This window comes from Phaethon lepturus, unplaced genomic scaffold (genome assembly GCF_000687285.1).
Source record: "Phaethon lepturus isolate BGI_N335 unplaced genomic scaffold, ASM68728v1 scaffold39453, whole genome shotgun sequence".
In the NCBI taxonomy this organism is placed as follows: Eukaryota; Metazoa; Chordata; class Aves; order Phaethontiformes; family Phaethontidae; genus Phaethon; species Phaethon lepturus.
The window spans coordinates 100810-112312 of record NW_010527744.1 but is presented as its reverse complement, the minus strand read 5'-3'; the positions used below and the strand labels follow the sequence as shown (position 1 = coordinate 112312).

General features: G+C 45.7%; 1 protein-coding gene across 1 annotated transcript in view; it reads right to left on the bottom strand.

The window, feature by feature from the left end:
• Positions 1 to 11264, bottom strand: part of GRHL3 (grainyhead-like 3 (Drosophila)) — a 17933-nt gene extending 6669 nt beyond the window's left edge. The window contains exons 1-11 of the mRNA XM_010283471.1: positions 11085 to 11264; positions 10317 to 10378; positions 8361 to 8697; positions 7980 to 8059; positions 5988 to 6141; positions 5070 to 5181; positions 4240 to 4334; positions 2369 to 2527; positions 1649 to 1727; positions 1116 to 1249; positions 212 to 246 (exon numbers count right to left, since the gene is read on the bottom strand). Of these exons, the coding sequence (XP_010281773.1) occupies positions 212 to 246; positions 1116 to 1249; positions 1649 to 1727; positions 2369 to 2527; positions 4240 to 4334; positions 5070 to 5181; positions 5988 to 6141; positions 7980 to 8059; positions 8361 to 8697; positions 10317 to 10378; positions 11085 to 11252 (1415 nt within the window). The 5' untranslated portion in view covers positions 11253 to 11264. The remainder of the gene's footprint in view (positions 1 to 211; positions 247 to 1115; positions 1250 to 1648; positions 1728 to 2368; positions 2528 to 4239; positions 4335 to 5069; positions 5182 to 5987; positions 6142 to 7979; positions 8060 to 8360; positions 8698 to 10316; positions 10379 to 11084) is intronic.
• Positions 11265 to 11503: the final 239 nt, after the last annotated feature.

Genomic DNA, 11503 nt, shown 5'->3' with positions numbered 1-11503 from the left:
GGAAAGAAATGTATCTGCGTTTTTGCATCCCTTGAGTCTATTCTAGGCCACAGTTTAACAAGTATTTTGACACTCGGCACGTCAGGGAGACACTGTGCTGTGTTATTTTGCACCTATAGATATATACTGCCTGTGGATATCAAACAACCATGACATACCCAAAGAAATAGAGCAGCTGATGGATGGGAAATACAAACTGCTTCATCCTTACCTGTTTGCAGAGTTGGGAACAGCAGGAGGGAGCACCTTGAAATGGAAAGGAAACATCGATCTTTTAGTTTACACAGTATCATTGTGTGACAATGCAGCTGCGGGGGGCAACATGGGCACATTTTAAACATGATTTCCCTCCTCACAGTCCATCATTTTTCCTGTGCAATTAAACCCAAACATCCATATGCATTTCTTAGATTAAATGAAACCTGGTATAAAGAACCTATCTAGATTCTCCTCTTCTGCATAGAAGAGACCTGAGCACATATCTAGCTAGACCCAAAAGCAGGTCGAATCTCATAACCTGCTTGGAATCAAGGACCAACAGTTTCCTCAGTGAGTTTTCTGGTTGCAAACCAGATTCTTCTAGTCCCTGTTTTTGACGCTGATGCATCAGCACAGCAGCCACTGCAATAGGATGCTACAGCATTGTCACAGATGGCTTTTCCCCCTTTTTTGACAGACAGTTGTTTCTTGAGGGAATACTGATGAGCTCTGAAGGATGCTGGGTCTAGGTTTCCTCAGGCTCAAGGGGATAGAGGAGGGCAAAGGACAAATGAGAGATGTCCCACACATGCAGGGACTGATATGGTTGCATTTTTCTATGGTTTACTTTTTGCTGATATTTTTGCTACCACTCCAGTCTTCCATGGAAGCTGCAGATGATACATGCAAACCACAGGAACACCTGGCTGGAAGGAACCTGGAAAGGTTATCTTGCCCATCACTGTTGCAAGACTATCTAGGCCACTCCTGACAGCTACGTCTTCAAGTTCACCACATTTCCACAGAAGAATTGTGGTTTGGTTTTGGTTTTTTACATAACACAAGTCATGTCTAGGGGACTGATCAGTTTGGAAATGATGAGGGCAACAGGTTGGTTGTTTTTTGAAAGGACTTACCGTGCCACACCTCTGCAGGTTTGAAAAATGGACATTGGGGATAAACAGGACTGGCTGGGTTTCGAGGTCAGTCTCTGGCCTCAGGAACGTAATTTCATTCCCTCTGAATCCAGACAGCAAACAGCCTTTCAGACCTACAGATGGAAAGTCCCATTCATCTCAGATCAGATGGCAGTTTAAGAGGCAACTACATGCAGAGAGGGGAAAGCACCAGCCCAAGGTCTCCCAACAGAAACATTAGAAAAACAGGACCCCACCGAGCCGGGTCTTCAGGGCTTGCCCAGTGCTGCCTCCCTTAGGGAAGGCTCCCTGCCAAGACCCCAAGACAATTCAGAAGGGCTGATTCCTATTAATAAAGGGCTTTGAGAGTCTTAGTAGGAGACCAGGCAAGGACCTGACTGACAAGCTATTTCTGAATGGTGCTGATTTCATCAGGCTTGGAAATACCCTGGGCCAGATCTTGTGGAAGTTAACGGACAAGCCCACATGGATTTCAACACGCTTTGGATCGGGTAACAAACAGTAGCACTGACCATTGTTACTGGAGTCCAGGCATTTTCCTTTCCTTCTGAACTGTTTCCTTTCATCATCCCGCATTTTCCTTTCTGCTCCCTGTGGGGAAGACAAGGCAAAAATTAGGACATTGATAGTTCTAATATTGGCAAGAGGGGGTTTACTGGCCATCTCTGGGAGGTAAGCACACTAAGGAAAAGGCACCCTTTATTCAAAAATGCTCATCTCAGAGACCTTCTACAGGCCATCCAGAACTTTCTGATACTTATAAACTGAGAAATGAAAACAAAATTTGCTTTTAAAAATGAAAAATGCAGACAAAAACAGCTGTGAGAAATTTTTCAACAGGAAGATATCTGAGGCTGGGGAAGAATCTCTAAGAAAATTCTCATCTCTTCCTCTATTAAAAAACTTGTCAAAAATAGAGTTTATTATGAGGCACAATCCCATGTAGGTCTGATATGGGATATGATATAAATATGATATGATATAAATATCATACGATATATACATGATACAAGATAAATTTTCTAATAACTCTGTTCTGCAAAGGCCTCAGCAGTGCAGACACATCCCCGCTGCCCTGTCTCACTCAGATAAGGGGGCTCGCCGTCTCTATTTCTCAGCCCTGACCTCTAGGCTGTTCTAAACTCCCACAATCTTTCTGTTTATTCTCTGGAGCCACTGGCCACCACTTAAAAATTCCTCTTGGACAACCTGGTGGAAAAGCAATGTTCTACCTTATCGCAGAATATCTTTATCTGGCAGACGGCGCGGTGCACCAGCTGGCTGGTTCCATTGCCATAGTCATAAGTGTCTATCTGGAGGTTCAGCGGGACACCTTTCACTCCTTTCTGGGAGGAGAAGTCAGTGCTCAGGCAATTCACCCCAATAAATACCTGCAAATAGGAACAGAGATTGATACAGCTTGTGGGTGCTGAAAATATTCTTCTCAAACAGCAATGAGAACAGCGGATAGGAACAAAAGCCGCTCCAAAGTAGGAACAAAAAAATAGATATCCTTCCAAACCATCCAACCCCGTGTCAGCCAAGCATGTAAGATGTTGGTTTCCCACCTGAGCGCAACCTTCCTTCCTAGCCACAGTCTCCCCCCACGCCTACTGCAGCTCTCCATCTCTTTATTAACACTCAGGCTATCCGCTCCCACGCGCTCAGGCAAGCGTCGGACCAGATGCAAAGTCTGCCTGGGGATGTTCTTGATATTTCTGATCTTTCGTTTGAACAAGGGACCCTCAGACAGCAATGCCCTGGAGGAAGGGAGGAGGGCTAGACTACAGCTTCAGGAATTACAAATCATTGTAATTCCTGCTAGTTAAATATTCATAACACACTGGTCTCCTTTATCCTACTACTCCTCCTTTAGCATGGAGTTACCTCCAGTGGGAACTTTTGAAGAAAAGCTGAGCACAGACATAATCCACATTGTATCTCCAAATTACCAACTCATTTGTGTGACCTTGAAATTTTCCTTGAACTCTGGGGACAGATTTGCAGCTGGTGAAGCTCCCACAGCTCGCTCAGCAGGGCTTTGGCTGAGGATTTCAGCCCTGAAACCTAACGTCAGATCTAGTCAGTACCTATATATAGAAAAGAAAACCACTTAACTGTGGTGTGAAGTTTAATTGCAAGAAGAGAAGTAACAGGTGCTATAGACGACCCAAATACCTGACCCCTCCTGTCGCGGCTCCCAGCCCTTGCAGCTCTCTGAAGTCTCACCTTTACCTGCCCCAGGCCAGTGCATGTACAGAGTTTCTGCTAAGAGTTAAATCCAGTTTTGCTGAGGTGCCCCTGAGGGCTTGCCACATACCTGACATATTTCCATTTCCAACTTTGCCTTGAAGACACTTGTTAACCTCTTGGGTTGTAAAAGACCAAGGTCGCCTTTGGGCTAAAAGAATCCCAAAGCAAACCAGAGTTTTCCCAAGCTACCAGCTTCAGAGACATGGGGTACTTATGCTTTTCTTTTTTTCTTAGTTACTTAATCTTTTTTTATATGCTCCTTTCAATCCAAACTAGATACAAAGTACTAACAAGAGACTCTGAAGAGATGCAGAAGACACTGCAGAACTGGAAAGATGTTGATGTAAGCTTTACAGATTTTAAGGTCAAATGGGATCTTCTGACCTGCCTGGCTCCCTTCCACATCACACAAAGCACAGAAGGGTGGTCAGTCATTTCTGCATCAAAATGCTGCCTTGAAAGGAGGGTCTTTGTTCCCTAAGCTGTGGTTTATTTAAATAGGCTTCACTTACATGTGAGTAGAGCCCTGATCTAGGCTGCCTGCTGCAAAAGGCTTTCTTCAGAGTTATCCATCAGCACTAAAAAAACATCTCTGAGTCAATCTCAGGTGTACCCAGAGTGTTTATTAGCTAATGGCAATGCTTAAACACACAGAGAAGCATGGTGTCCTTCCTCACTGTCCTGGCAGACAAACACTACCTGGGGCCACTGGAATGGAGTTGTTTGGATTTGAAACTCTCTCTGTCTTTCAGCTGAGAAGCAGGGGGAGCGTGCCTGGGCTGTCAGAAAGGAGGCTACAGTTTTGCTGTGGACCAAGGCTTCCCATATCCCTTCCACAAGCAGTTTGTACCTTTGCTTCTTCGTGGATGTTCCACACGAAGGACAGCGCATTGTAGGCTAACTCCTCAATGTTCTGCACCGTGTTGAAGTTTTCTTTACAGTCAGCTGAAATGCAATGGAGAAGCAGTTTATACTCTGGCTGTAAAACTGGTTACATTCCCTAGGCTTTCCACTCCTCAAAAGCCTGCCTCTCACTGACTCTGACGCTAAAAGAAGCCTTGTAATATAATAGAGGTCATCCTTGATACCACTGGATAAACCTTAGTGTGCATATATAAGGGATAGGCCAGAAATGACTCAAAGGTATTGGCTGGTGACTGCTGTTTTGAGTAGTGAAGTTATGCAAAGTTAATGTAGATTGCTTCTAAATTCAAACAACTCTGAGTCTAGCTGTGAGCCGCAAGGTGTGCAAGGAGATGCTCAGCTGAACATACAAAAACCTTCATCTGGTCCAGCATAACACACAGTAAAGCCTGTGGAGAAGGACAAGCAGTACCAAAGCCTTTTCTAGCCCAGATTCCTAGACTGCAAGAGACCATAGGTCACATCTGTAAGAGCTAAAATAGTTTAGCAGTTAACGTCTCTCTGACTGAGGCTCTTCTTTGATGTAACTTGGGCTCCTAGCGCATGTCCCTACACTTGGCAAACACCATCTTAAACCCGCAAAAGCTCCTCAGCCAGAAAGGATCTGAAGCCAGCAGATCAGCCTGCTCCTCCCCGCTTCCCCCAGGACAGATTCTGGAGCTTCAACTGTGTTACTGTGTATTGGAAATGCAGTAAAATGGTGTTAGAAGTTATCAACCCCACCCAGCCATTGCAATCAGACAGCCCCGCTCATACCAACGTCAATGACCCTCTGCTTGGCTGTGGGCTGGCGGGAATGCCAGTGCTTCCAGAACTTGAGCTGCTCCGTTGGAATCTTTTCATTGTCAAAAACAATCATCACAACACTCTGTAACACAGCGAGGATATCCCATATTAGTATACACAGCAGACTAATGCTTGGTGCCCTCACTTCCCTTTCCATCCACGCACTGGCCAAGGGCGGCTTAGTGTCACTGTTAATGTTATATTGCCGGGGATGCTGAGGCAGGTAAGGGAAGGGACTTGAACATGGTCATGCAGACAGGCAGTGACAGAGCCAGCAGCAAAACTGAGATGCCCTGTATGCTCCCTAATTGCACTGTCCATGATTTCCCACTGACTCCAAGGCATACAAGGATCCTGCGTTGGAGGAATGTTAGCAGTGCTGCAGCAGATATTAGGCTGGGACAGCTTAAAAGGTCTTTTTCTAGACATTCTCAGTTTCAGGAATTGTGTAAGTCTTGAAATGTCCAAAGGCTAGCCCTAAATACCACTCAGGATTGGAGGACCAGCTTTCTTTGCTGGGAATTCAAGCTCAGCTTAGTTTCGGGGGTGGCTCTGAGGTCTGGCCACGTGTCCCAGGAGCAAGCTGGGGAACCTCTCTCTAGCTGAGAAGTCTTCCCACCAAGGGCCCGAGCCAGCCATCGGCCAGGGAGGCCTTTTGTGCATCCCTGACCTTACTGTGAAAGGTTTCAGCTGCCAGGTAACATGAAGGCTGTTGCTTGTGCATGAGAGGATTAGCTTGCTATGAGTGAATCCATCGCATTCATTGCTTTAAGCCAACATGAGCCACAAAGCCATTACTCTTCACGTTCAGCTCTGTTCCCAGGCCAGTACAATTGCTGGATGTCTGATTACAGCATATGTCAGCAAAATTGTCAGCTTGTCTCTTACCTTCACTTTATTTGAGGACAAGTGTAAACATTTGCTGTCTCCAGCTGTCCTCAGCGTGATGGGGTAGAACTGTCCTTTGTTGAGGTAGGCCATGGGAGAGTCCCCAGATTTGATGTGAATGGCTTTGGGTGACCCCAGAGTGTATTCAAAGTCACTTGTATGGAACAAAGAGAGAATGACGAATAAGCACATGCTGCTGTTTCATTCCAAAAGCAAAACAAGAGACATGCAAGTCTCCATCCCTACAGGTTATAGACACTGTACACACAGGAGTCTCTGCCCTAGTCCGCATCTCACACACCCCTACAGTTGTGACTGAGCACCTCCCAGCACAGCACATACTGATCCTCCCCAACACCCTGGGGAGCAGCAGTTCTCAGATATCCTCATTTTGCCTTTTGGTTTTGGCTTAAAAGAAAACCCTGTGCGTTATCCTAACCAGTATTTTTCTGTGGATGGGTACGGAACCATTGCACAATCAAAACAAACAAAAAAGGTAACTGTGGTGAGACTTTTAAAACATCCTAAACTCAGATTCTTGTCTCCAAATTCACACCCATAGATGGCTGACCCAGGAAAACTGTGTCCTAATGGGTCCTGCAGAGACAGGAGAACCTGCAGAACACTGACATCTGCTTGTTTATCCAGGTGCTTAAGAATGGACTTAGAAGTCCAGCTTGTTGAACACTCAGTCTAGCGGGCAGCAACTTTAGAGAAAAGACTTGGATTGTTACACAGAGGAAGGTGTCACTGTTGACAAGCAAATTTAAAAGAAAAGCCTGATTTTCAAAAACCCCTGCTCTTGGGCATTCACCAGCACCTATGAGCATTCAAACCATGAGGCTATAACTCAAGCTATTTTATTCTGTGAGGAATCTGTGCAAGCCACCTCCTGTACACAAGCCTTCACACAGACCCTTCAAGTGCCCTGGAGTTGAAGATCATCGTACTCCTGTTTAGTCACCAACCCATCTCTTTTTCCTGCTCCACCTCCCCTGTGATGCCATCTGTGAAGATAAGCTTGGCAACTCCTCTTATCTAGAGCCAGGAGAGCCAGAGAACTTTAGTGCACAAATAAACAGCAAACAGAAAGCCTCTCGCTCACGAAGGTGAGCTGCTGTCTGTGTGAAAATCCCCACGTCTGACAGCTGAGTCACGGAGTCAGGTGACTCAGGAGGCAAATAAAAAGTGGGAGGTGGAATAATGTTACCTACTCGGAGGTGTGATGCAGTATCTAGAGCAGGAAAGCTCTGCCTGAGAGAGGGGTGGAAAGGAGAAAGAAATCCCTCTCATATTTAGGAATAAGCAGCAGTGGTACCTTCTAAAATCGAGGTTGACTAAGTGCTAAACCCAAAGTCAGAACCTAAACCTTAGATTAGGAGGAGGCTGCTTATCACCCTCATCAACTGTCATCCTCATTTTCTCTGTCATTATGTCATTCCAAGGAGCTTGTGGAAAGATGGTGCAGCCACCTGGATCTATCTGTAGCACAGAACCAAGTACTGCTCCCTGGGAAGGGGCCGTAATGCACAGCAAACCCTCACATGGACACCTCAGTGCCAGATCTCCCCTTGTGCAGGTCAAGGTGCTGATGAGGTGTGAGCAGAGCAGCGGAAGTAGTCAGCACTGGATTTACACTAGTTTGGCCAGCAGAACACAGTCTGAACCACACACCTGTCAAGCTAAAAACATGAACTGGCACAACTCCGTCTAGTAACTTGAATTTAAGATTGGGTTTGACTCCTTTTCAGCAAAATATTTCAAAGCCTAATCCCTGCTTCCTACTACAAACACTAAAATTCATCACTGCTTTGTGTCTGAAAGATCATGGAACAGCAACTTGCTCCCAAGACACCAGGGGAACACAATTTGTCTCTGCAAAAGCATGAGATCTACAAGTTTGCAATGGTCACTGTCAAGACTAGCATTGGGGTGAGGAAAGGGACACAGCCAAACACACTGGAAACCCAGAGACCCTGGATTCACAGTTACCTCTTAACACCATCTGTAGCATAACTCTCGGGGCAAGGTGGCTCTGGCTGGGGTTTGAGGATATCACTGAAGAGTAGCGACTGTAAGACAAGTGGAAACAAGACAGTCAAAAGTAGAATCTTTCATTGCTTTGTCCATCCACCTTCTCCCAGACATGACAACAGAGGCCACAGATAGAACATAGACCCTCATTTCAAAGCCTTATCCTATTTCCAGAAACAATGTAAAAAACCCAACAATTCAATGGGAATGGCATCAAGCTTCTATAGCAAAAGCAAAGCTCCCACTGACTCCAGCATGAGCAAACCCCAAAATAGAGACAGCCTCATGCAGTACCCCCTGGGCTGCATTGCCAGCTTGCAACCCACTAACGGCTCTGACCTCCTGGGGATCCTCTTTGAAAGTGCTGTCTGGTTGCCACCTCTGCTGTGGTGGGGCTACGGGGAGGGTCTCGAAGAGGGAGTTCAATGAGCTGTTGTCGTATACATCCCCTGGAGGGACCATGTAGTTTTCTGGGGTGGCATCCAGCTTGCTAGTGCCTGGTGGAAGCATGGCTGGCTTGTGAGGAGTAGGGACACCTTCAAGACTTAAGCCGTTCTTCTTCTGTGGCTCACAATATTCTTGGGTCATGGAAACATTTTCAGACAAAAGCTTCATGAGATGGGCTGAGCCATCAAAGGATGCGATCTCTGGGTCGTACTCCATTCCGTGGCAGTGCCTGGTGGAGAAAGGGTCCTGTCTCAAACCAGGGCAGAGGGTGGACAACCCCAGCAAGTTGTCACAGCAAGAAGCAAGTGCCTTGATGTGCTGCTGGGAAGCAAACTGCACAGTCTAGCTGCCAGGTGACCTTGAGTCAGCTGTGTACATCTCCTGTTTGATATGGGAGATCTGACAGGTCCGTGGGTGATCTCCACACACACACACACACCTCTCAGTGCAATCAGCAAGAGCCAGAGGTGCTCAGCAGATAAGGGATGATCACACGGAATCAGAGAATATGGTTTAGACGTGGTTTGGGGCTGCAGATCCAGGGCTTACATCCATTATTTCTTTATTTACGCTATTAAACACTTAGAGCAGCAGGGATGATAAGAAAGGTAACTGCTATGTGGTCTTTCCATCTTAGTCTTTTTAAGGCTCACTGACACTGAAAGTTGACTTTTTAAAATCTTTTTTTTTTCTTTTTTTTTTAAAGGAAAGTTGATTCTTATACAAATTCACAATCTCCAGGAGCTTAGGAAGCAAAACTCCCAGAGAACGTGAGATCCATGAAAAATTTCCAGTACTGCAGCCCTGTCAGTAAGGTGTATGGCCCAGACTTCAGAGCAGAAAAGACTAAGTATAGGAGCTATCAAGCGATAAAGACATGTACAAAAATGCACTCCTGTTGCACATGGAAACCATCCCTTTGTGCAGCATACCATGAACTGGTCCCTTCTGCAGCGGTGACTCTGTGACCCTGCTGACTCTGCAGCCCTGGCTGAGCTGGGAAAAGGTGGTTTATTGCCCCTGTTACCGTGCTTAGAAAACAAACCAACCCCCACATTAGCAACCCGCACACCTCTTGGCAGCATGAGCTACCCCCCAAGGAAAGTAAAGCTGAACGAGTAGCTCCCACCCACTCTGCTTGGAGAGCTTCACCTTCAGGTATGTGCTGAAATTTCCGTAGTTAATAAAAAAACATACCACTGTCCAGAATGCAGTGGCCTTTCAGAGAGGAGAAAACAGCTTAACTCAGCTTACTTATGAAGAAGGAATGAAGTATCATTCAAGAGGCTTATTCTGTCAAGTAGTTAAAAACAACCAGAAAATGTTGCCAAAGTACATGGCATCCAGGAAGGGGAACTGAACTCATAGTGGCAAATGAGCCATTAATATAATAGTTAATTATCTGAAAACCTCAAAGGACAAATGGGAGTCACTGGAAGAGAATCCTGGGAGACTGAAAGCAAGTGGAACAGAAATCCTTATCAGCCTAGTGAATGGAAGAGGACTTGGTCATTCCCTTCTTGCTGCCAATGCTTAATCCCTTTCCCCTTTCCAATTGTTACAAAGTAGGAAATAAAGACAAATTCTTCAGTTGCTGTAAATCAGTGCAACTCCTCAGAACACTGCTAGACAGATCCTCGGTTGTGTAAATGGGTGTAGCCCAATTTATACCTGCTTGGGATATGGCCTAAAGAATTTTAATATATGTCTCAGGGTTAATAACCTCCACTGTTGTTGGTAATAACACTGTGCTTTGATGTCTATTTTATGCAAGCTAAGAGACCCATCATGCATGCAAGCAGCTGCAGGAGATTTAGACAGCTCTAGAGAGCAAAAAATGAAGCTAACCTCTTTCCTAGTTCATTGCGTCCCATCATACCAGATGGAAGAATCCTTTTCTCCTTTGGGACCTAAAACAAGGCAGAACAAAGAGTTTGTTTATTGTTAGATTTTATTAATGGAAAACAGAGACAAAATTAGCTGTGTCTGTGTAGCAAGTGAAGTCTCATAGATAAAACACTGGGTGAATAATAAACACTGGATGAGAACACAGGAGAGCTAGGCTCTCTTGCTGGTTCTGCCATGGATTCCCAAGGTAACCTTAGGCAAGCCACATCATTTTGTTCTGGGAAGGGCTTTCAAAAAGCACCCAGGTGAATGGGAACATGAGTCCTATTGGTTTCAATTAGGGCTAAATCATATCCACATTTCTTGAAGGCCCATCCTACAACAACACTGGAAAAGCAAAGATGCTAGGGTCTGCAAGGCACCTAGCTATTCCAGCTCCAGGTCTCTCAAAGCATTCCTGTTTCTTATATGAAAGCTGTCGGGTTAAAAAAAACACTAGGCTGAGACTCAAGACACCCGGGATCAGTCTTCCACCCTGTTCTGGGTTCCCTCTACAGTAAAATTGTGTTTTGTGCCTCAGTTTACCATCTGTGCACTGGGGATAACAGAGGCACTCTATGCCTGGGGGTGTTATGAGGTTCATTGCATAAATAACATGGACACCTCAGGAGATGGGTACCCTCCTGACGTGGCTGAGCACATATTTTACCTTCATGCTTCTCCCTGGGCCAAAGTCCCTCAAGACACCCAGCCCCAAAGGGAACGTACCATGTAGTAGTCATAGAGGAGGCTCAGGGCAGCCACGCTGTCATCATCTCCGTTCACCCTCATCATAGCTTTGGTGGCTGCGGTCAAGGGGTTCTCTAGGTAGGTTTTCCAGGCTTCATCTTCATTGGTATAGGGGAATTTCTGGAAGTTCATGGTGTCATTCTTCATCAGACGCACAGATCTAAAACTGAGCCAGACAGAGGAAATGGAATGAAGGATACTAATTTTCCACAGTAATTTCCATGCCACCCAGCTGAACACATGAAGGGCTTCCCAAAGGCACTGCTGGAATGGAGAAGGGATGCTTTCCTGGTCCTTAACACCCAGAGTCTTTAGGATTGACAGTTCTTCTGCCTGTGCAAAATAGGCCAGAGTCTCTGGTGTGGCCATGCAGAGAGGCAGATGTACCTCTGCTTGCC